Genomic DNA, 25,905 nt, shown 5'->3' on the forward strand with positions numbered 1-25,905 from the left:
AAATTAAATATACTCGATGCGCTTTTGGATAACGTCCAATTGGATTTGAACCACTGGAAAAAAAATACACATTTTGTATGGTTGTGCATCGAGTCTTGGCTTTTAATAATCTTCTTAATACTGGGGATATAATCAACTCTGTATCTCGACATTATTTTCTCGGACTGTAAGAACAATTGAATTTTGTCTCGAATAAGATACTTGCACTTTAAGTGGCCAACGGTCTGTGGTGAAAAATAGTTTTGTCCAGCCGACGTTGGAGTCTGCGCGAACTTTTTTCGTCGTTTTTGTTGGCCACATTTAAAATTGAGGCACAACTCGAGAAGACAGTTCCTGTCAGCTGCATAACAAGGGCTTTGTACACCATTTATTTCTCTTTCGACCCTCGCATTACTTATTCCTAAGGATCTCATCGAGCGACATACTTTTTTCTGAAGGTGTACCAATGCAATTAAAATTACGTAATTAAGTTGTCGATCTACAGTCTTCGTCTCAATATCGAGGCTCCAATGAGAGAATTTCATACAGTTCGCGATTCCTTCGTTGGAAGTGATGCAACCAACGGTGAATAAGCGAATTCGATAATTTTTGGTTTCCCAAATGCTACGTGGTTAGTTTGGGTTTGTTTGGGTTTGTTGTTAAAAAAATTGTTGAAAATAAATGGGTGTTCAATAGAAGCTAATGCGAGTATCGAAATGTTTCATTTTTATTTTGGTATTCAGTACTCACGAACTGTTGCAACACCCACCGGTGACGTAAGCATTAAGTAAAGTGGTAGTGATTGGTTGACATCTTACCTGCAAATAGAAAAACAGAAAAATTCAACGTCAGTTATTTTTCCATGGACAAATTGATGAGTGCGATGTTACTACATGTTCGAAAAATAATATTTTTCCACTTTCCTAAAACATCCCTGCGGTATGTATTTATTGGGGAAGAAAAAATGCAGAATTCTGAGAAAAAAAATTGACTTTTTATCTCAGCTTATATATAAGCAGGGCTCCAGCATGGATTAATTCAACAGTACCATTTCATCGGAAAGAGTAGACGAATTGAGTTCTTGTTTTTTCCAAAAAAGCTTACAAGCATTTTTAAAAGTAAAAAATTTCGACGTAAATATTTCGACAAAGAAAATTCAACCCATGAATCCCACAATAACATTTCAACGAGATATTGGCGAACGCGCTTAACGAGACCAAAAGAATTGGGGCAATGCGTTTTTTTGGGATTTTTCCAAGAATTAGTTCAAGCCAGGTCCATGAGAGTCTTAATCAAATGCGACGTGGGACATATTTCTACGTATATAATGTTTGATCATAACGGTAGTTCACTCAAATTTGAATCGCGCATTTTCCTCCACGTCACGAGAATCACTTGGGCGTCTTTTTCGTAGCATGAACTACGCATGTGTGATATTCCACCCTTATGTTTTCGTGTTATAAAGCATATAGCTAGTGACCCAGTGAACTTTGACGTACGTATAAACGTTATAAACGTTCCCACGTTCCTCGCAAACGACCTTCTGCCGTTATTAAGCCGGAAATACGTCCTTGCTGCAGTCAAATCAATTGAAGTATAGTCTTCGTGTGTGGCTTTGTACAACATGACGAAATTTTGTGAGCTCCTTGTCAGAATCATGAACATAAAATTATCAATCGCAATTAAACGCGTTTTTCTCGAAGCCATGTTTTTTGACCTGGTTGACAGCATAACTGTCAAATTTTGTCAAATCGACTTCATTCAGAAAGGACTCTCTTCAGAAAACTTATCGCTATCGTCGCATCGTAGAGTTTTTTTTTAAATTATTTACTTTTTTATTAAGAATTTTTTGCAAAATTTTTGTGTAAAATTCAAATTTTTTTAAAATGGCCCCCATTTTTTCTAATCAAAATTTTCAAATTTTCTACGATGCTGCGATAGCTACGCTATTATAATTTAATAATCTTTTTTAATTTTTCATTTCAGATGCTTGCTGTGACAATAATTAATACACAAAATTTCTAATAATTGACCGTTTCTGGTTTTTTCGTAATCAATTTGCTATAAGCAGAGCTGCCGAAATACGTCATCTGACGGAGATGATCAACTGGAAGTTCCGGGGACACGGTTCCTTTTTTTTTCAAAATCTAAGATTATCGTTACAATAGACGGTGCACTCTACAGATTGAAAATCAGTAATATTGTAACAACTCTTAATTCATTTAGTATAGTTTACAAAATAGTCTCAGTTTTCCGTTCGAAAAGGGTCTTGGCACGTTCACACGTACTTTTTTCAAAGTCCTTGGAAATTTAGATGATCAGTTTTAATTTTTGCATACTCGTTATTGGACGATGACCATTGTGCATTAGAACGAACAACAAAAACATCAATATTCGACGCAAATCAGGATGGATCCGAATATTTTTTGATCGACGTTTATCGGTGCTTCGTTCGGTTACGACAGGAAAGTTTGGAGCCGCGCAGTATGATGGTAATTTGAATTAAAGCGTTCTTTACTCTCGATCGAACAAACAGTGTAAAGAAACTTGACTGTCAAAGTACTTTTCTCCCAGCGAAAGGAATTTTTTCCTTTGCGCACCGAGCGGCGCACGAATGATCGTAATCGTAAACAGAAATTCAAAAATACCGCGAACCAGAATTGATTCGTGTCTCGAAGCGGCACGAGGCGCCACTGGCGCTGCCGCTTCATCCTGCCTCTCTCTTTCTTTCACCTCCGAAGCAGTAAGCAGTGCCTTGTTGAAAACGAGTGACCTCGTTGGAGTGAACGTAGCCACAGAGTATCAGAAATGAACCAGACGAGAAGGAACACACGCGCAGTGTCGCGTGGTTCTCGCGCATCTGAATTCGTCCCTCTTTGCTTCGCCGCTCGGAGAAGAGATAAAAAGAAGTTGAGCAAACGCTTTGGAGCTAATGCGGACACGATCTCGTTGTACGTATCTCGAAAACTCTACTAAGTGTATATCCAGAGGAGCCAGAGACGTGAGCACGTTGTACGTGTCGCAGCAACGTCTTGTGCACACGTGTCGCATCCTCGAATACACATGTATACACACATAGCTATGGCCTGTAGTAAGAATGTGGCACGTGACCATTTGATCAGGTGTTTTAGGTGCATATACCCGAGCCTGACGTGAAATGTATTACTGAGGATTGAAGATAGAGCCACGGAGAAAATGTCGTGGTGTTAGTACGTGGCCAATGTGCCTTTGCTCATTCCGAACAGGTCACGAGAGGATTTGCTTGACATTGGCAGTCTCTGGTACTGTGATTTTTCGAGGTTTTCAATGAGGTCAAAGTGAACGCTGATCATCTCCGAAGAGAGGAAAATTTTTCGGCAAGATTCGCAGTTCTTTACTAAAAAACATTTCTTTTCAAGGTCTTTGAGTTTAATCGAATGTGAGAAGAATAACTTGGGTATATTTTTATTGATGTTATTAATTTTTTAAAAAACCGTTGTCAGCAAATCGTTTCGTTCTTATAAAACCGTTATGCATTTTCCCGGATCGCTGCTGGGCCGTCTGTTCTAAATTTCCATTCTTTCATCACGCCGTGAATGGTTTTTACTTTCACCTCCGTAATACAAAGATGCATTTGACGTACGGCGCTTTTGTCTCTTTAAAATGGCCAATCACTGCAGCTTTCCCCGAGCCCTCGAGTACGTGAGTCCCGTGGCGTCGAGGTGTGAAAACGGCGCGGTGTTGCTCAATCCCTGACTTTCGCTCTCTCTCCCTCTCTCCTTTCGCGTTATGGAGAAAGAAGAGGAACGGTTTATTCGAAGGCTATGGCCATGCACGTTCTACATTCGAGTCGCGTGCATCTCCGGCTGCACACACCAAACACTATCGAGAAAGTGTCAGCGCAAACAAAGATGTAATAAACATATTTTGTCGCATGCTTGCCTGCGTCCTAGGTCAGTCCCCGTAAATGTGTGAAAAAATAAGTCGATGCACAGCTACGTCGACGTACAAGTGCGAAGTTGATACGGAAATGAATCGATTTTTTTCACGGACGGTTGCGTGGCCAATTTTAATCCATCAAAAAGCAGTTTCGGCTGTAAACCACGACGGAATTTCCCTCCATCAACCTGTCAGAAAGTGTTCGTGGTTTATGAAAGTGTGCGGATTCCCCTAAAATTTGGATACTTCAATAAAGGATAATGCTCGCCCTACGTAAGTTGCACGCATTTTTCTGCACTGCGTTGAAGAGTTTTGCATTTCGTGAAGAAAAAACGTATGACTGGGCAAAAGTTTTCATGATTTTATGCTAACTCATCGATTGTTGGTTTTTTTTGTGAAAATTATTTTCTTAATTATAATTGTGTCCTTGGAGGACCTCACTTTTCGCTTCAAATATGAATAAAAGCTTTTTACACTTTTCTAATTAAAAAAACAGAGAATCTCAATAAATTTAATTTTAATGCATCAAGATAATCGTATCTCGGGATCGCGTCCATGGATCAACTGGTAACAAAGTCGGATGAGACGAGAGAAGTCGACAAAAATCGTTTTCTAAGATATAACATTTTTTAAAATTAAAACGTTTTCGCGCGGTGCAAGGCATTTGGGAAGTTGAAAAGGCCCAGAAATCATCATATCCAAGTATATAAAAGTGCGGTAGGACTCACGAAAGTTGATTAATTTTTTTTACTTTCCGTCGAATCGTTGACGTGTCTCTTGTATCACAAAACATGAATTTTTCCAGTTTTTAAATTTCTATTTTTCCAGCTTTTGTCGAATGTTCTTTTCCAGTTGAAACGCTACCCTGAAAACTAATCCTTCCCTTTGTGAAAAATTCATCCCACGATTCCGGACTGGCGAGCAATGAACACAGAACGACAAACATTTTGTCCTTTAAAATTTCATACGTTCAAAAATAAAACTTTACGAATAGCTGAAGCATACCATAAAAATAAGAATTCAGCAATAATATTAGAGAGAAAAGGATCCGGTATTCTCACTTTTCCATTATCGTGACTTTTGTGAAAGGCACAAACATTCGCAATGAAAACCAGAAGAACAATAAAAAAACTGGCGTCGAGTTTTTAATATGAAATTCCTCCTATGCACCTACGAGATCCCTGCAGGGGGTTTTTTGTTAGAAAATTCATCAAAAACTAAATAAAGAATATATTAAAAGTCACTAGAAAAGTTACTGCTAGCGGAGAGTCCAACAACCATGGATCCATGGGCGGTGGTTGGCTTTGAAAATTTCCAGATCAATTCGGCTCCAACCTAAGCCGGTGCTTTGACAAGTGATCGTGCAGCAGGACTGTTTCTCTCTCTCTCAGTGTTTGCAACGCAAAATATAGTTTTTCGAGTTTTTGATTATTTTAATCAATCGAAAATTTGATCCAATATGAAAATCGAGTGTCTAACAGGAGCATGGGAATTAGTGGACAGTTGCTGGGTCCAGAGCAATGAGATAAACTCGTGAAAGTGCGATACGAAGGAATGCAGGAATGTCCAGAAATATATTTATAGAAGGCCAGCAGGATCTAAAAGCATTCGCGATCAAAGTAACGTTCGAGTGTGAGATAAATTAACCGATGTGTGTCCCTGACGCAGATCAATTCTTATACATAACACGATGTTTGAAGTGTTTCGATTGCTGCACGAAAATTCTATTCGTACTCACATTTGAACTTCAGTTTGAAAAAAAATAAAGTGTGTTTATTAAAGTTTCGATATTCTTCGGATCACTGTGTTAAATTAGTCTCACAATACTCAAGTGAGCATTGAAAATGATCAGGGAGAAAAATAATAACGAATTTACATAAATTCAGGACCTCTGGGCGCATGTTTGTACTCTCAAGTACTCTGAAAAGTAAAACGTCACGTCTCCTTGCGAATTAAGCGATCATTGGAAAAGAGAATAAATGGCATTAACCAATGTGCCAGGAACAACTCGCGAACGAGTTTAAACTGATCAGCATACTAATTACTGCCTGCCCTATATGCAGCTAAATTACGTAATTGCTTTTCTACATGCGCGAGTGCACTGCACTCACATGTATGGACGACATTTCTGTAATGATTTTAGTTATTTTTCCCCGTACGAAAGACCGCCAGGGAAGATAATTGTGTGCATAATTGACAAAATGTATAGTTAAATCACTTTGAAAAAACGAAATTTAAAGAAGATGAAAAATGTTTATCCTTAACAAATTTATTTTACATTTTAGGCAATTGCATTAAGAAGTCTTTGATAGAAGCTCGACAAATATTTCTCCTCCTTTTGATTATTAAGTTAAATTTTCAGTATAATTATGCAGAAGTGGGGCTCCACCCCAAAACGGCTCCAAATAATTTTTTATGACTTCGGGACTGTACTATGGCATGGGAACATGTGTTTTATGGTCGTGGAAAGTGGCGATGATAATCAAAATTTTTATAAATTCGAAATTTATGGAATTCTGAAAAGTTTGACGAATCAGGGCTGCAGCTCAAATCTTTTCCTTTTGATGTGTGAGCGGAATCGTTGGGTCGGTTTGGAACACCTTCGATGTGTGAGTGGTATCATTGGATATTCCGTCTTTTGATTTTTTTACTTCCCCTTCGTGTTTTTTTTTCAAATTCAAAAAGAAAATTATTATTATTTTTTTAAGTCATGCGCCAACATAATATTGCTCGTATATCATGTCTCTCATTCTTCAAGATTCATCAAGAACGTAAGAAAAAAAAAATTCAGCCCAATTATAAGCGGAGCCCCACTTCTGCATAATTACCAAATTATTTTCGATCGAAGTTCCCCAAATTCCTAGGTTCCAAATTCATAAACTGATAAAAATCGAATGGATTTATCGACAATTAACTTTGCCTTTAAACAATTTAAATAATTTTCTTTCGAAGAACGAGATTCCACTTCAAAGTTTCGAAGAGTGACAGTTCAAAGGCGAGCGTTGAAAGTAATGGGGTTGAAAAAGCATCCGAGAATGTTGCATTACATTTGTACGACGTCATATTAGCCATAAATAAATTCGCAGTAAACAAGAGCCCATAATTCAAACACAAATCCTACGGTTATATTCGGTTAGCTCGAGGCTCCTGTGTCTTGTTGCATCTTATTCATTCGTTTTACCAAACTCGTAGGTTGTTACAGTACTTCTACAGTAAGTTATCGTAGAATGTACTCGAGAGAGTTTTCTAGCCAACCTTGACATTTAAGGCTTGTGTCTACGATAGCCGTTGTTGTGTTTCTACTCGGTTCGTTTATTTTAGAAAGGTGTACATACGATGGTAACTGGCTCATGGCACTCTCGGCGTTGTACGTTATGTTCGGTTCGACGTCCTCTCAAAAACTATATCAAACTTTACGCTCTCGGAATGCAGTGTATTTTTACATTTTCGGGAATTTCATAATCCGTTGAGACTTTGATTTATTTGCAGATTTTCTCTCCGGGGATTCTAAGCGAAAAGTCCACAAGGAAATTCGATCAACCGATGCAACTATTTGGTTTTTTCTTCAGGTCCAATCAGGCCACGAAACATCAGGGATAAACGAGGTTGAATGACCAACGGTCTCGCAATATTTCTGCGGGCGACTCAGCTTACGTTTGGACGCATCGATGGACTTTACGGAGTGAGGAGATTCGCAACGAAGGGAAAACCCTTAGCCTCGGAGGTCAGCACCAAAGCAGTGCATTTTTTACAGTAACGATTTTTTTTTTATTCAATTTTTGAGATTCTGACAGGTCAGTAAAATAAATTCACGACTAATCATAAGCTCGAAAACTTGAATGTTGAATGAATAGAAATCATAAGATTTCAATGAAACTGACAACCTCCGGGGATTCGATCCTATCACTTTGGTAACTAAAGACCTTCACTGCATACGCACTCTACCGATGCACTATCGCCTCCATTGTGAATTATCTGTCAAAAATTGTAACGCACGTGGAATTTCAGAAATTCAAATGAATCGAAAAAAAAAAATAATAATTTCAAAATATCTCCATATTTCATAATGGTCGTTTATAGCAATATTGAAGCTAACTAAAATACGGAGCATACAGTTCAGAAGAAAAATATTAATTGCATGTATGAGTGAACAGTACGCGATCTTACAAGAATTGGCTTTCGAACTAATACTAGGTGAGTCACAGACGCGCGCTCCGCGCACGTCATCTTCTTGCATAGCGTAATTTATTATTTATTTTTACGCGGATTAATAATTCAACCAATTAATAACTATTGAAAGAATGTCCAATTCGATGAATTTTCGAGAAATCGAGTCGAGCAAAACGATATCGACAAAATGTCAAATATGGTTTGAATTCCAAGCTGTCATTTTGACATGACGAGTGAACGTTGTTTTTCCCGAATGAATTTAGCGTCACAATGATCGTGTTTTAATAACCAAGCGGAATCGCGGAAAAGCAATGACAATGAACAACTAATTCACGCGCCACAACCTTACTTTATAAAAAGGCAAATGGCTCGTCAATGGAGTTGATTATATATACATATTTATATGATTTCGACAACGCAAAGTTTTTTGTTCACTTGCAATTGTATAAATCGTAAAGCAAGCCTCCGGAGGGCCCATTGAGTTAAGCTCAATCAGGCACTATTGCGACGTTATCAGGTGTGCTTTGTTGAAGTATTCGTTGGTAGGGCCTTATTCCGGCAAATCTGATCAGAAGCATTTCAGGTTTGCCTGATTTCAAAGAGTTATTCTGGAAAACCTGATAATAACCACGTCAGGCAACAACTTATAAAGTTCGTTCTACAACCTGATTATGAGCTTATCATAAACAGACAAACCCTCACGAATTTCTAAGCGGCAAGTTCGTTAATGCGAATCGTGAATAAATGTATACCGATGGGAATAAAATCAGTATCGTTATCGCGACTGGACTGAGGTCGAAGACCACGCAGAATACCCGCTGCAAGGTATCCCACGACTCTAGTCCGAAGCTGTGAATTATCGAGCGAGAATATCTTCAAGCTTCTTTCGCAATGTATTGGATTTAAGCGTGTGAAGCTTCGGATAGGAAGAATCGATCAGTATCATTGGTACGGTGGATATAAAGCTTGAGGAGAGTTGACGAGATGTGTAGCGTCCGGGCTAGTTTCTCGTTTCCACGGTTCACACAAGACTTTTCTTCGCTTGGTCCATTTGACGGTTTATCTGAGGGACAGATCTCATTCACTGGAGTGACCGCGGGAGACTCGAAACGATGTGTTGGCTGTGTGTGTACAAATCAACGTATATATATAAGGCCAATTCGAAGCTAAATTGACAGATTCGTTACCTTCCGGAATGCGGTTTTCTTCCTCGAATCTTATCGAGTGATGCGACAACGTTATTAACTGGATTATAAACCAACTAAAGTAACGGACGTTTGAAAAGATGACGCTGAAGTTTCCAACGTTGGAGTCCAACGAAACGAACGAAAAAAAACGTTTGTAATTCACCAATTTCTTATTTCACGAATCGTTGGTGCAGCTTGAAAAGCTACGAATCGCAAATTTGGCAGGGAACAAAATAGGAGAATTACTGGAATTATTGGAGAGTTTTTTTCCATCATTTCGTTGGACTCCAACGTTGGAAACTTCAGCGTCATTTGAAAAGTGATCTGATCGAACGTAGAGAGCCTATCGATACTGGAAAACGATAAAAGCACCAAGTTGCAGATGATTACCAGAAAATGAGAGAAAGCTAAAAAAATTGCATGCTTAATGATTTGTTAAAAAATAGACAGTAAACGACATACTTGGGCACTGTGTAACTACGTAATATTGTCGCATGTTTCGCCTTCTCGAAATAGGTCTTAACGAGGTACCTGCTGCAGAGCAAAGAGCCCCCGTGGACATCGTATTTCGTTAAATACGTTGACGTTGTCAACGATCAGCGTGGCATGTCCCACTTCAATTGGCCAGCTGGTACGAGCAACTATCACATACTCCGCACCGGTTGCTTCCCTTACATCAAGTATCACTGCACGAAAAGGCCCAAGGAGGATCTCAGTCTAGACGACAAATTCTACAAGGCTATCAAGATCATTAACCTTGGTATTTGCATAATTTATAGGTTTTCTATTAGTCAGTATCAGCAGTGAAATATTGTGTTGTGAAACGAAATTTCGAAGGAGCATATACTTGATCGCGGATTCGATTTTTCGAGTCACAATCCTGGCAGGTCGACTACCAGACGGAATATACGCAATGTCATTTTCTAAATCCTGTTAATATCACCTTGAATTATGAATACAATGAGTGTGACAGAAATTATATTACTATTATAAAATCAAGTCAGAAATAGTTTGTTCGCCTGGAGCCAGGAAAGACCTTCAGGGCCTCTTAAAAAGACCTCAAATCGTATTGGTGAACGTCTTATTCATTATATTTATCCCCGTTGCTCGACTGTTCCAATATACCGAGTGACTCACATTTCTCTGTGTACATAACTCATAATTTTTGATCAGGTATACCAACACTGATGTACGGTTTGGCAGCGACCCAGCTTATCAGACACGAGGAAATGGTCACCACGTCCCAGGGCAGGGTAACCATTTATTTTTTGCTTCCAGAGGATAAAGGATCGCGCTACTAAAAAGAGAGAACGATGGGACAGAAAAAAATGGATGATGCTCGTTCAAACGTGCACGAAGAAACGAAATAAATAGATAAAATGTTACTGTACATTGTGACGCGGAGTTCATGAAACAAATGTCAAGTAACTCGAAGCACTTCTCGACAAACTAGTTTCCATCCTGTTACCCACTCGTTAGTTTTCTCTTTCTTTCATCTCCGTTAATTCGTTTTCTTTTTTCATCACAGTCTAAGCCACCGCGAGACAGAACTTAATGACTGTATTTATAGACGTCCTTAAATTGTTCGAGATTCCTGCACGCGGTCGGATAGAAATTCCCGAGGCCAACCACGGGAGGAGGACGACACTGACGACGAGATTTTAATGCCACAGAGCGAGAAATACTGGCATCTCCCGGCATCTCGTTGATGAAGCTACCACCGGTCCACGAAGTTTAACGTATTTTCATAGTCCCAATGAAATTATAGTATCGATCGTACTCTTCGAGCTTGCAAAAGCTCGACAATTTCCGACAGCCCTTAAAGAAACATTCGCGAATGGCGCGACGGCGTTAAAATTCAAGAAAAAACTATCCAAACAAGTACTCCATGGGGACGCTGAACTAACGAGCAATTGCGTCACAATTGTGTTGATCTCGTCCTTTAATAATCGATAATCAATCCTTCGCAAATAATCGACCCACACACTTTTCATACCGTACCAAACAAAACGCTACCGAGCACATGAAAGTTGCAAAACAGTGAAATCGATTTTCGATCATGTTCTACTCGACTTGAAAAGGAATGTCCCGTATTAGCGAGAGCACGCAGCCCGCGCGTTACAGATATGTGATTTCTCAGCACATTAACCATAAAATATATTTTACTGACTCATTGATTGCATATAATCAGTTCTCAAGTCTGTCGTACGACGTATATCGTATACACTGAAGAATGCGCACAAAGAGGCACACGCGCGTGTATGAGAATTAAAAATAAACACGAACATGTATGTGGATGTATTTCTTGTTCTCGTGGGTGACTCGAGTACGATCGAGATGCATAATAATTTGTATTAATTATGAACATTGGCGAGGCAGTACGTGCACGGTGTGTATGGTGAATCGGTCCGTTGGACAAGTAAGACAGCAATAAGGTATGGATACAAATACGTGTAGGACGGTGCGCGAAAGAACAGCGAAGAAACGACGCCCACTCTGTTATACGAAGAGGGATTGACGTTTATAGAGGACAGCGGGATTTTCAATGAACGATAAGAGATTTCGCGCGCACACTACTAGCCTTTTATATACATTCACACACACGCGCGCGCTATTTACGTCTGCGGTAGGAGACGCGAGTGCAGCAAAATCCCGGCGTATGGGGAATTCCAAATCGGGGATGGGCGTCATACCAGCGCAGCGCAAGCGAGAGTCCTCGCGCACATAATTGCACGCGGCAAAACAATTACGATTAATCATCGCTCAAATGTGGATAATTCGAGTTCCTCCATTTTAATCCAACGGATTATTTTCCATCATTTATATTTCGCAATTAACGCGAATATTCGATGAAAAATGAGCTGTAAGCTCGGCCATTTGTGAAACGAATTGAATTTTTCGTTCTGGCACATTTCGCTTGCATGGTTATGGAGAGTGAATTATTGGAACGGCTGAAAAAACTTTTACGCATGTACCATTATACAGGATACCCTGAGTGAACTTTTTCAGAGCGCATTGTTCACCGTCATTTTTTCTACCGATTAAATATTGAGAAGAAAGCCGCAGCTGTCACCGTAATTGACATTTCTGCTTCGAAAAATTACCCAATTTAACTCGAAGCACGCGATATATCGCACTTAAAAATCTAGCCAATGCACGTGTGTGCGTGTTGTAATACGTACATCGATGAAAACGATGCTGGTAGTTGCACGTACATGGCTGACGAATGGCCCAGAGCCGCGAGGCTATCGACTCGGACATTAATAATAAGATTTACGAAGGTAGTAAAAACCGGGAGATCCTTGCACGGAACGTCATATTGTCAGACAAGCGCGCGGCGAGATAAATCGCTCTCCTCGCTCTCCAGGTGTACGTAAAACAAGCCCTACAGTCCGAATGGCAGTAACGCAGCAAACGTACAACGTGTATTATTATCAGTACGTACTGTACGTGTATCTCACCGTCAGTAGTGTTAATCGATATTCAATCAGACTTCCTAGTCATGCTTTTCGAGGGAGGATAAAACGTATCCTTACAAACGAGCATGTGCGGACATAAAAAATGATCGCGTCTCGGAAAAACGGATCGTAAAATTAGGAAGATTTACGCTAGGGAATGTGGAGCACACTTTTAGTGTTGTCTGTCAACGTGAAAGGAGAATGAAATAAAGTGTAAGATCGATTGGCCTCTGCTTTCAGTCACCGGAGCCTCAAACTATTTTACGTCTCACGTTTTTCGAGTTTTAGTGAATTCTCAGTGCACCCAGTAAAGATCGAATTGAAGTTAACTCTCTGGACAGAATTTAGGTTGAGAAATTCGTTGGAGTTGTTTCAGGGACCCACCTGAACTGTGCGACACTCTCGTTAGCATTGCAATTTGATGAAACAAGTGTCACACATAGAAGAGGAAAATAGAATTTTTCTAGTCGCGTAAACCAGCAGTGCTGGTCAGTCGTAAAAAAAAAATTTTTAGTGAGAAGGCAATTGCATCGTAATCGTGTCGAAGGTAACGAACTAGAATGATGAATTGACCCGAGATAAATCGCGAATAGCGTTCACTGGGCGTTCGCGTCGTCAAATTCGCCTCGCACATAGCAGGCGAACGGCGTATAACGCGGGAGAAAAACTCACTCGAATTTCATTCCTTCATATCCCGGTGCGCGGTTGCGAATACGAGCGATCGCGGAAGTTCTGCTGTCTGCGTTAACCAAATAAATCACGCGAGATACAGTGAGCCGTTACGAGTGTCGGGCCGTAATATATTAAAGTGTTTGAATCGTGACAAGGAGAGAGAAAAAGTTTCGGAATCGGGGACAAAAATATCGCGCTGCTTTTTTGTATGGCCCGGGATCATTGCATCCATAGATAATTCCTATGAACACGAGTAGCATAACGATTCGTAATGGTGCAGTTCGGTATGCTGGTTCGTTCTACCGCGATGCGAATTAAATCGGTAAATTGCGCAATTTCACGCTTCGTCGCCGTCACAAAAGTCTATAATTTCTCTTCAGATTCTTCCGCAGATTTCACATGCATCGCGTTTGACGAGGGATCTCACATTAGAGGCTGATAAGACTTTTTCTGATTGAATAGCGTTAGTGAATGAGATATAGGAAAATTAAGGTGGGCACGAGGCTCAACGTATCATTCGCTCGTTCGAAATATTCATAACCCGTTTTCTCTTATATCCACGCTTGCGAGCAGGTGGCTTAGTTTTTCGTTCACCAATGTCATACTTTTCCGATCACCGATCTTTCCTTGGCGCAGATAAATTGTGAAAGATCGTCGAGCTAAACGCTCCGAGGACTCGAGGACATATTCTTGCGCGCAAAAAAGTGCATCACTTAAATATGGCGTCAACGGTCTCGAGTCCTCGGTTAGCGGTATAATCTTGGAGAATTTTTTTTCTAGAAAGTTGGTAACTCAAACAAAAAATCTCTATCGAACGAGGCTTGTTTGAAAAAGTTGAAGAAAAAGGTAAAGAAGAAGTTGAAAGTGTAGCTCCTCGGAGGGGAAGAAATTATGCATCTTTCGTTCAACTTATCGAACGATCGTTTATCAATCAGTCGATTGACGGTCATTTCTTATCCTCGCCTGAGAAAGCTTCATTCCAAATCCATTAAAAAACTTGTATTAAATTTAGCAACCTCATGCCCGAATCTTCTGAGTGTACCAACTGAAATGTTTGCTTCCTATCTGATTTGCCACAACCGAGATATCAGAACTGTCCAAAATGATCGATCCCTCGAATTAGTATCGTTGGTAGTCGTAGATTTACAAGCCCGGTTGTGGAGTTGAGGTCGGGTCATCTATAACGGGAAAATGCTACGAAAACACCCTCTCTTGAGGCGAGTCCAAATGCTCAATATCCTTTCGAAGAATGTCGAAGAAATCATGAAGAATAACTGAGAACCTTTGGTGTTCAACAAGCTTTCGTATAACTCTGAGTGGGAACCAATGAATTCATTAGTACAATTTCGTATAAGAGAAAAAAATGCACACAAGTTCAATCGAAATGGTTTTGACCGTCTCTCATTTACAGTGGAATTGTACGAAAATCCAAGCATTAAGGTAGTTACTGCACGAAACTACTTTCTTAAGAAAATCTTGAAATTTACACAGAGTTTAAACGCGTACCAAATTTTAAAGGGTTCGTCTTATTAGTTATTGAGACAAATGTGTTTAAATATGAAAAAAAAATACACAGGAAAGGTCTGGAAAAGAATTCGAGACGATTTTATTACTGGTAATAAAAGATAAATTACGTTAAAGATTGAACGATATTGGTAGCGAGCACTCGTATAACCTCACATTTCCTTATTTCGGCATTTTGCGCTCATTTTGTGCGTATTTTCGTCAGGGACGAATGAACTTTCGGGTGGTTCAGTCAGAGCGATGGATCCCCGATTAATTAATGGCTTGTAATTTCATACGTCAAAAAAGATAAGTTGAAAAAATTGATTTACAATCTCGAATTAATTGAAGTGATTATATCTTCAATTGGGAAGTAAAAATCGAGCCAATTTAGACACCCATAAAATACGAGCAGGCATGATCTACCTTAACCGCGCCTCGACATGAAAAGTCGCGCAGAAAATACGCAATCGATGACACATATTAGTATTCCGGCGTTATGACTATGGAAGGAAGAAATAGCGAGACGGAATTGCGTTTGAAAGATGCTCGTTAGGCGAGGAGACTATATTTTCTGCTATGATATGACTGGACTACACTGGTATATATGGACTCGGGCATGGAGCAGCATTATGTCGGTAATACTCGCTCATCTCTTCTGAATAATGAAAAACAGGGCTGTCAATGTACTTGTCCCGAGACTCTACCGAGTCTCTTGAAAAAAACTAGACGAGAAATACAATATATTTATAGCAGAATATGCGTAAACGTCTCTCTACGAGACACGAGGATTGGCGACTTTGCTTTGCGCGTATGTTCAGGCCGGTCTTAGTACGTTGAAGAGCTTGGTAGGCCAGTAAAAAGGAGCTCAAAAGCTTGCACGAGGCTCCCTTATCCGGATAAACTGGCCTGGCGCATTAATTTTTCACGTATAACTGCGCCATAAGTCTCTCTTCTTCCTTTTATTTTTGCCTGGCATTTATTCGTTTTTATTTAATCGTCGATTCATTGCGGCTTAGTAATTCTGAAGACGTCATTATTCTCGAACACAGTGCCGACAAGCACAGGAGTTCCGGCTCACGTTTTAGCACGTTTTAGCATCGTGTATGGATGTCCGCGTGCGTATAAGTTAGTTTCTAGGCCGAAAAATTCCGACGGTGAAATGCGAAGTGGTATTTATATGTACGACTAGCTCGCGAAGCCTCGATCCCGATAATCGATCTTCGAACCTATAAGATATCGTATAAGTTCTGCGCCGAGCCTGATCGAGCTTGTAGCCCGATAACAAGATCTCGTGTACATCGGAGCGTACAGATATCAACGTCGGCCGATGACATAGGTATTCCAAAAGCTAAATGCGAAACTGGTTCCTCCCAGATGCACTCGTCGTCTCCACAATCGAATCACCAGCGAGGGGATTTCCCTTTAAAAAGTTCATCTTCAAAACCAGCAAGAATTTCATTCCCAAAAAACCGCTCTTTCTGCGGGACATTTTTTTATTCAACGCAATGGGAAGAAAAACAGAGAATGAGAGGAGATTTTCTGCAGTGAGGTTCATTCAACTTCAAGCCTGGACCATTGAACATGGAATTGATGACTCGCAGGGATGAGAGAAGCGTCGGAGGTATCGGAATGAGCTCCATATGCCTTATACACGAATTTAATGGGGATCGAACGTCACGGACGATTAATAAAACACGGAGCCTGCAGCACGATGATACCTGACCCATTTGCATGCGAGCGCAATTCTAAGCGACCACTGTGAATTAGAGAGATGCGTATCAAGATCTCGATATATGGCGAAATTAAACGCTTCAACGAGTCCGTAGATGCGGATTCGATTCGAACGGTGCTGATGATGTATACGAGGAAACAAAAGGACAAGTGCGTAAACCGAAATGGAAAAATAAACGGTACGAAAAGCCGTATCGAAAAGTGGGGAGAGAGTTTACGATCGCGGATCAAAGCTGTGTGAAATCGGGATTGACCGCATCCTCGTAAGTTGTTGGCGAGTAGCTTTTGCAAGAAACCGAATTAAACGGTTGACCGTTCAAGTCTGAAAGGAGGGAGTCTTAAGGACGACTAGTTTGATCCTTGAAATCCTGCAGTCCCTTTGAAAGCTGGTGTTGGCGAGACTCGTTAAATTTTTATATCGATGTCGTTAAGGAGAGCGAGCGAAAACTCGTCCTCGTCGTTCAAGAAATTCTTGTAAAAATGCTTCAGTATTCGTCCTCAAGTATACGTATATATTTATATCATATTATACACATGCACGATATAAAAGCGAGAGAAGGCTATTGATGCAAGAAAAAAACGATCGGATGATTCGGTCGAATAGTCGAAGCATAGAGAACTCGGCTTATCGGCACCAATCGACAGGATGCATAATTGTAACGAGCGACTGGGAACTCCACTCGGCGCTCTATTCGTTATAGGTACGTGTCCGAGTATACTCCCCGGGAGAACTTCGAGCCCAGATCACAACCACATTCGTGCCTTTCTTCCTGAACACCCGTCCGTACCTCCACTATTTACGTTCCAAATACTCTACAGTTCAAATTCCTCAATCATAAAAAAACTTGAACCTCTACGCGGACAGTTTATTGACCTCGATTCTTTCGAATCAGCTCACCATTTTCGTTTTTGGATTTTCTTATATGAAAATCGACAAGCAACGACATGCTGAACGCGCCAGTTTTCATTCTCCATTGGAATCCCAAAGGCCTCGCGTTTCGGAGCCTCAATTTTTGGGTATTTTATTTTCGAAAAGCATCCGCACGCATTTCTGTTGCGTTTTCTTGTTTCACGATTATTCCGATACACATCGAACTCAAACTTCATTATTTTCAAGTGTCTTCGTCCAGTTATTTCCGAAGTGGTGATTTCCGTTCCACTGCAAAAACAAGATTGTCGGGACTCCAAGGCCGAATGCTATTTTCTCTCATCCCCTTCTCTGATATCGACATTGCGACACTCCTTCCTTATTTGTCCATTCTCAAGTTGGATATTAAAAAACGTAAAATATCAGACAGGCCAATGAATTGTGATCGACCCTGCCTAATTATTGGTAGAACAGTTACTCCCTTAACCGCGAACCGGATTCATGACCGCATTAGGATTAAAAGTCTCCGAGGTCTCGATTGCCAGCACGGTTTTGATCACTCGATAGCCCAAGGGCTTGGAAACATTGCTCATCAGTTACTGTTACTTCAGTAACCGAGAGTAAAACGATGACCGAGAGGATCAGGTGAGGATCCAGGGTCCAAAAAACAAGCTTAACTTGAACGCTGAGTACAAATTCTCCTGACAGATTTGGACGCAACGATTTTTTTGGATTATTCCAAAATGAGATTCGTTTCAACATCCCTTGAGGTTCGAAGCGTGGTCCGAAGAAGGATATTCAGTTACCACACCGTTTCTATGCAGTACCAACGATAAGGTATGCAACACCGCAAAATGAAAGCCCTTAGCGCTGAACATTTGATGCAATAAGCTAAGCCCGCATTAAATTTAATTAATGTCCCTACATTTATAAGTATCTCAAATTCCTCCGCGCGTCGTGCCGCACGATATCCGCAATGGCTAATCCACCGAGTCAGGTGGTGAGAGTTAAGCGATCCTTTATAGGATCCCCGTTGCATATTAAATAGAGAAAAAGATTGCTCTCTCTCTCTCTCGTCCTGGGATGAGAATAGGCGGGTGCTGAGAAATCTTCGAGTACGCGGTGTTTGTAAAAAATGTGAGGGGCGGGGGGAAGGGAATAACTAAAGAGAGAAGACTAACCGATTTTCGTCTCCCTCGATCTCATCTGCTCTTGCTGTTTGTGTCTATGTAAAGCTGTTAGGTGCCCGGACCGCGAACTAATGGACTTTGTAGATTTTTCACGATCTTTCTCGTGTACGTGAATGTCCTTTGTATAGACATTCGATCCTTAAGGAGACTCCGAGGTGTGGTCCTTGCAGTTTCCTGAGATCGCGTATACACGAAAGGGCAAATCCTATCTGCCTATTTAACCTTCCCTCCCTCTATATATGTATGTATGCAGCCGATATTATAGTATATGGATACGTTAACAGGTAGAATATACAATGCGTGGCAGCGGTCGCGGCTAATGGTCTCGTTATCGGTACCACGGCGCGAGCTCGGACCTCCCGACCGCTTGCAACCACTGAAAAATACCTGCTGCATCGAGCCTGCAAAGCGTTAGACAAAAATGTATTCATGCTGCAGAAACGCTTGAAGGAAAACGTGAGAAAAAAAGGAGCAATAAAATCTCCGGTGTGGCAAAAATAGGAAAAAGTCGTGTATCGGGATGAAGCTTGATAGGGGCGTAAACAGCAAACACATGGAGAATTTTTGATGGGCTGTAGACATTGTTTCAATCTCATTAACTGGAATGCATTTTTTTAAGAATTTCGAGCCAAGGTTTTTTCGAAAAAATAGTATTTTTCATCAGTCTTTAAATAGATTACTCAATCGAGCTATTACTTGTACCAGGAGGTCCAGAAATGTTGTTTTTATTGGCCTAATGTGAAATGTGCACGAGTTAAGATTGTGAAGTGGATCTGGCTACATGAGACCAGCGTTTGGAGTCGCGAATAAATATTCCGAACGCTACTACACGTCGGCCTGTGAAGTGCATACCCGATGCACTAAATTCGGAATCGAGCGTCTCTCTCTCTCTTTTGCTCTCTCTTTCTTTGGCCTCCTGACTTCAGCTCATTAATGCAGCAACAGCAACAGCTGCAACCAACATCATCGGATGCAAGAAAGCCGACGGTTGAAAGCCTTCGGAATAATCGATTTCGGATCTCACAGCTCTCGAAGAGTGCTCCATTTTCGACTGTGCGGGTAATCTTTTAACAAGAGCGAACGTATATAAATACGTCTGGGGCTTGGTGAGCAGACCTTTTCTCCGATCCTTACAATCTCTCGACACCCATAAAGTACCATTCAAGCTCGCATTTGCGACAAGGAATAAAATTAAGTAAATACCTTTGCTCCTCCCGACAAAGCTGCGGATGAAAAGCCCTTGTGGCTCGCGAATGAAAGTATTGCGTGTAGCTGACGAAGAATTTGTGTCAACAGTTTAAATATCCGGTTCATTTATACAGAAATGAGGTTGATCTTGAACGTCAGATCGTTAAGAGCCATATGATAATTTTGAAAAAACAAGCCATCGAAGTGAGCGAGTAAACTACGTTGGTGATTGCTCTTCAATTTTAACTACGGTGAAGTTTGCAACGTTCAAGTTCAACGAAATGAACGAAAAAATCATTTTTCCCATTTTTTCCAATCCACATAAATGGTCCGGTAAATGAAAAAAATTGGAGAATTGAAAATGTTTTTTCTCGTTTATTTCGTTTCGTTGGACTCCAACCCTGCAAACTTCAGCGTCATAATAATTCGTAGTGTTTCTTCTATTTTTACTCCCCAAACGATGCTTTTCAGCTCTCCACAAATCTTCCTGTATTCAACGGAATACGTATGTGCACATGCGACATACTGAAAATTGTTCCAGTTCAACTCTTCGCCAAGTACACACAATCCCATGTACTCTCCGCACATGCACATGAGCACGAACACTTCGCGGATTATTGAAGTATCTTTCCGTGCGTTATCTAACTTCTTCGCTCATTTCGCACCGGAAATGAGAGCTCTGTCCTCTCCTCTCCGTTGGAAAAGTGGAGCCTCGCATCCGAAGCATGAACTAGTGAAAGATCGGATCGATCTGCACTCGAGGGAAGGATGGTGGTGTTGCGTTGCCATTAATATTGCGATATTAGGCCAAGCTCGCAATTTCATCGTGCGATGCTTTATCTTGATAGATCGATCGTACGAGAGGCGTTTGCCCACAGTATCTCGCGAAGGAATAGAAACAGGAATGAGACCTGGGCAAAGGAAAGCACTGCCCGGGCAGCCTATGGAGATTCAATTGGATGAGTTTCCAGAGATCGACTGGCCTAATCCCTATACCTGGCGAAAATTGAATTATTTCATTTCCGTTGAGATAAATCGAGAGTGCAAGTGAATCGAGTGTTATTCGTTGTTTTCTGAGTTTCATGTGTTTTCAGAAGCAAATTGCGGCAGAAGTGCATCGCGAATATTATTCGTGTTTGAAAATGATGAAAGAGCAGGAAAGAAACGCACCGAAAGTGTTTGTTAATCTCATAAGGGACAAAAGCCAGGATCGGTTCACGGAGGGCCATTCAATTTCTTAAAAACCCTGGAGCAGTTACCCTATTATCTGGGTTTATTTCCACTTTCCATAAAGCAAAGGAAAGTATGCGTAAAAGGAGAGCGAAAAGCAGCGGTGTGGGGTTTGACTATGCACGTGCAAGCTCGAGTTCCTGCAGTGAGATAAAAAGCTCCGGGGAAAGAAAACTTCTGAAGGATCAAACGATTATGCGAGAGCCCTAAATGAGGGTGGATCCCGTGCGACGGACCCTTTAACGACTAACTTCAACGACGCAAAAGCATGACCGGGCGGATGAAAAAAGATTCGCTGGAGGAAAATGGAGCACAAGAATGAAATAGGACGCGCTCTGAACTTCTGCAAAACGAATAAAATGCATTGAGACCATGCGTCAAGGGGAACGAGAACAATGGGAAAAGTAATGCTTTCGTACTTTCTCATTATTTAAGACTGACCTCTGCCATACATGCTCATTTACCGGAAAGTAACGCATCGACTTTGAGAATTAAATGTAGCATGAAAAGCCATGTGATAACAGTGGAACTGCTACAATCACGCCCCAACTGCAATTAAGGAAGCGCGAGGACTGTTTTTAGGCACTCTTATTTTTTCATGTCTTACAATCCAAGATTTCTTTTCTATGCCTGTTAAATTTCAAGACTCCTTATCGACTGTTTGGTTGAAATATTAACACTCAAAAAATACAGAAATTAACATGTCGCTTATGGACACAATGACTCACTGGCTCCTTCAAACATCTGTAACTCAAAATTCAATAGATTTCTAAATTAAATGTCAAACATTATAACCAGTATTTATATGAATTGAATCGCGTCGAATCTAAAGTTCATGAATCTAATAATAATGAATATACGAATGACCGAGGTAATTTATTTTAAAAAATATGAAAAGACTGCGTTAACTGACTAATACGACGCGCACGTACGTCCTTAAACGTACAGCACATCATGAAACAAAGCTATTCAATCGATCATGTGTAGGTTAAACCTTCGACCGGAGCAGAAGGTTCTTAAAAAAATGTGGAATTGTTTTTTTTCGGTCCCATAATTAGGTATATTTATCGAAACAAGGGAAAAACGCTTCCAAAATAAAATTTAAAAAAATTGACAAGAGTAAAGAAGATATTTTGAAAAAAAATGAAAATTGGATTCCAATTTTTTCTGCGACTGCTTATTAAAAGAAGCAGTCAAGACGCGTTGGGTTGAAATTACTGCAAAAGCAAAAAAAAACACCAATTTTTGAGGTTCAGTCCGTTGGGCACTAATTGTGGTGTTTTTTGAAAATTGCAAGAATTTCAGTACGTTTTTTATGGTTTTTTTGTGTGTTTGAGAGTAAGAAAAAAAGCTCCCCTATAAAAACTTCCCCAACAGTGCATACTTTCAAATCCATTTGCGCTGACGTCGACCGGAGACGATGAAGCGATACTTTGACCGTAAAATTTAGCCATCAAGCTTCCAATTTTATACCCAAAATAATTTGTTACCAAAAACTGATGATGACCAGTCACGTGGAAAAAATGATGAAACTAAAAACAAGTTAAGCACAAAATGTTCTCGTAATGTTCACTATTTGTTTTGATACGTTGTTGTTTTTTTTTTTATTTTTTTCATGTACCCCCTATTAAGGAGGCATCGTATTCAGTCGTCAGCCGAACGGAGTTCCGTCGGCTAAACCCTTACGCGAAGGTAAGCAACACGATACCCCACGCGTCCACGTCTTCTTGCCGTACGGACATCCGATATCGCTGTAAGAAACGACGTATTTTTCACTCAATTCGTAGGAGACGCATCTGGTTGACCGTTGGAAATATGAGACTGTTGACTTAACGTGGTTCATGAAAATAAATATATGAAGCGACACACGCACATGGAATCGTCCAGAGAATTAATGGAAATCGTAGTGCAAGCTCTCAACCGATGATCGCTAATGCATCGGTGTTACTTTCCACACGACGTATTCATTCCCAAATAAACGGATCACACAAGCGTCAATTCTATGGTCACGCTTTGGTCACATTTTGCTAACTATGACGCTTCAACCAAAGACCGATCAAACAAAATTCAGCAGAGAATTGGTTGGTGCGCAATTACTCGTTACTATGTGCTATAATACTATCAATATTTACTGGTATAGAAATTCTATGAATTTCTGGCAACTATTGATCAAGCCTCGAAAACATAATAATTATCGAAGCACTAAATATTGCTTTTGGAATCTCTTCACTTTTTTCAACTGTAAATGCGAATGCATTCGTTTTATTCGAGGAAAAAAATAAATTTTTTTATTTTTTTTTTTGCAGTGGACACTTTTGAAAGTGTTAATCAAACGGCAGTTTCCAAATTATGAGTACAGCGGAGCATGAAGTCGGAGAAACAGGCCAACCTTGCAATTTCCTTTCGCTCGAAAAGAAAGTATTTTGAATAACTTGTGATTGTGATGAAGCCATTGATTGTACCCGATTATCGAAATGCTACACGTACATTTACTTTATAAATATTATTTACGAAGCACACTCGATGCGGTTCTGCTCTGAAAGCCAGTCGTTTATGCATCTTCACTCGATGTCGCGGCACGCATTCGCAGAACGACGGTATGCATATCAATGGCATTGCGGGCTGAACGTGCGGCGACAACGGAGAGGAGCATCAAGACACAAATCTCGTGTGTGGAACCGATGAACACTCGGTGATGCACTATCTCGTGATTCGTGTTCTCGTCCATGTGTACAAGAAAAAGGCACTTTTTCAGCGAGCAAAAGTGTTCGTTTTAACGGCCACAAAAATTTATTCGACCAAAAACGCCGCAAAAATTTTTTTTTTCATACAAACAGGATTTCAAACAAAATTTTATTGCCCCAAATTAGTTTTCCACTCGAAAAATATCTTGGATATTCATATCAAAGTATCTCGTTTCTGTTTTTATATAAAAAAGGAAAAAAAATTATTAAACGGTATTTAAGGTCCGTAAGTTTTTGAGGCCGCACTGTATACACTCCTTTTCCGATTCCACAAGTTTTTGTACCAAAACAATGCCCTGATTCGAAGTCTCAAAGGAAAATTGTCGAAACTCAGGTAATTCAGAGGAAACAACGACGTGTGCGAATCGTCGAATAATTGAAGCATTAATTAATTCCGGGAGCATGCAGTCATACGGTTTTCCAGGCAGAGCTTCGACGCTGAATATCCATCAAAGTGTTTGCATAGAGCCCCCAAAGCAACAGGCGTAGATTACCAAAACTCGATACATTTTGCAACAGAACATTTTCCCAGAATACTTGTTCGATTCCGTGGGGAAACACAGACTTTTATTCTGGAATAAAAAATCTCGTTTCTGAGGAATTTTGTCTTTTGTTTATTCAGTTGTTGCGAAATTATTTCTTTATGTTAATAAAGGCGATGATTTTCTGGCTAATTTCGCATGTTTCCTAAGCAAATACAAGTTTTTAAATGTCACGTATCGACGAGATGAAGAATACTTTGAAACAAAAATGCAGAGGGAAAGTCGGGCCATGTGTGCGATTGAACGAGGATATTGCAAGCATTTTTCATCCTGTATCTGATGTGTTCATCGTTTCATTCGACGCCCTGACGTAACTCCTTGGGGTTACTACCTGAAAGCAACTCGTTATTTCAGAAGCTGCAAGAAATTCCGAAGATTCTTTACCGATTAAGTGTGCTGTCGCATATACGACACTTTTGTCACCGCTCTCTGGTAACCAGTCACACTCTACGCTGCCATTGTATCATTTTCATAAAAAATAACGAGGTCTTCGGCCCAGCCTCCTGCAATTGAGATTGCCTTTTCCAACAAAGCATGTTCTTCTCGTCATCACGCGAGCATGCAGTCATCAACTTTTTCATACGTCGTCGCTATATTTTTCTCAGCTTCTTCGTGTCGATAAATTATTCTGTTTTTTTTTTTCGAATAATTTCTTCTGTAAATTCGTATAAATGTTCTGTCATTCCGGCATCGATATTTTCAAATTTCTAGCAATTAATGTCTTTTCGGTGCTTCATGGTTTCAATCCATGAGAAAATTTCTTGAAACAGCAGCTGTTTTTGGTTTTTCTCTTACATATTGTTACGGTTTCCCCCTCTTGCATTTGCATGTATTTATTTGTCTTATTACTGAAATGAAGATCTTATGCTCCTTGACAACGATTGTTCTTTGTAATAAACAAGATAAGACACGCAGAAGACGTACAGAACCTCAAGCATACACATTACATTGTATTCTGTTGTATAATAAACCGCCCTATACTTTCCAAAAACTAGTTCGTCTATTTATTTTGCCCATTTCGTAACAATACTTTTGAGAAAATTAGTCTCCCACTTTTCGGCCATAGATTATAGAAATATTCGTTTGCAGGACTGTTTTATTGAAGTATAAGAATAGGAATTCTGCTCTGGAAAGCTTATTCCATAATTCATGGCACAGATAAAGGTTTTCTGTAGAAATGATTGAAACAAGCACGTTGTTTTTCGAGTTTATACGTCGAGAGACGAAGTAAGATAAATAAAGTGTAAATAAGGTTCGAAATTTTGGTCTTGCGCTTCTCTACTTTGCCTCTTAGTTTCCTCTTCCCAGTGACTGTCACAGAGAAGTGACTTCTCGAAGTTGTAAATGAATAATCGTGGAGATTAAGCTTCCGCGAGATTGTCAGGTGCTCTGGACTGCTGGCGAGGGCAAACATAATGCGGAGACAGCAACCTGTTGACATCATCTGGCGATGCGAAGGAGTCCGGAGGCACTGCGCCGAGAAAAAAACCCACGCCTTTTTATAAGCACACGGAAATCCCAG

The 25,905-nt window shown here is 40.3% G+C and overlaps 2 protein-coding genes across 8 annotated transcripts in view; one reads left to right on the top strand and one right to left on the bottom strand.

Moving 5' to 3' along the window:
• Cad99C (cadherin-99C) overlaps positions 1-25,905 on the bottom strand; it is a 136,871-nt gene that overhangs the window by 93,825 nt on the left and 17,141 nt on the right. The gene's annotated exons all lie outside the window — the stretch shown is intronic.
• On the top strand, positions 2,740-25,544 carry LOC122419197 (uncharacterized protein C15orf61). Of its 7 annotated transcripts, none has more exons than XM_043433538.1 (8): positions 2,740-2,930; positions 3,102-4,170; positions 7,467-7,621; positions 9,771-10,014; positions 10,428-10,507; positions 22,730-22,789; positions 22,885-23,182; positions 23,404-25,544. In XM_043433538.1, the coding sequence occupies exons 3-7, from the start codon at positions 7,508-7,510 to the stop codon at positions 22,954-22,956; spliced, it is 570 nt and encodes a 189-aa protein (XP_043289473.1). In that variant the 5' UTR covers positions 2,740-2,930; positions 3,102-4,170; positions 7,467-7,507; the 3' UTR covers positions 22,957-23,182; positions 23,404-25,544. The 7 variants fall into 7 exon arrangements, with proteins under 7 accessions (XP_043289473.1, XP_043289472.1, XP_043289470.1 ...); XM_043433537.1 differs by having other exon boundaries at positions 7,387-7,621; positions 23,404-25,543; XM_043433535.1 differs by lacking the exon at positions 3,102-4,170 and having other exon boundaries at positions 7,387-7,621; positions 23,404-25,543.

The sequence above is a fragment of the Venturia canescens genome, chromosome 1 (assembly GCF_019457755.1).
Source record: "Venturia canescens isolate UGA chromosome 1, ASM1945775v1, whole genome shotgun sequence".
NCBI classification, from domain to species: Eukaryota; Metazoa; Arthropoda; class Insecta; order Hymenoptera; family Ichneumonidae; genus Venturia; species Venturia canescens.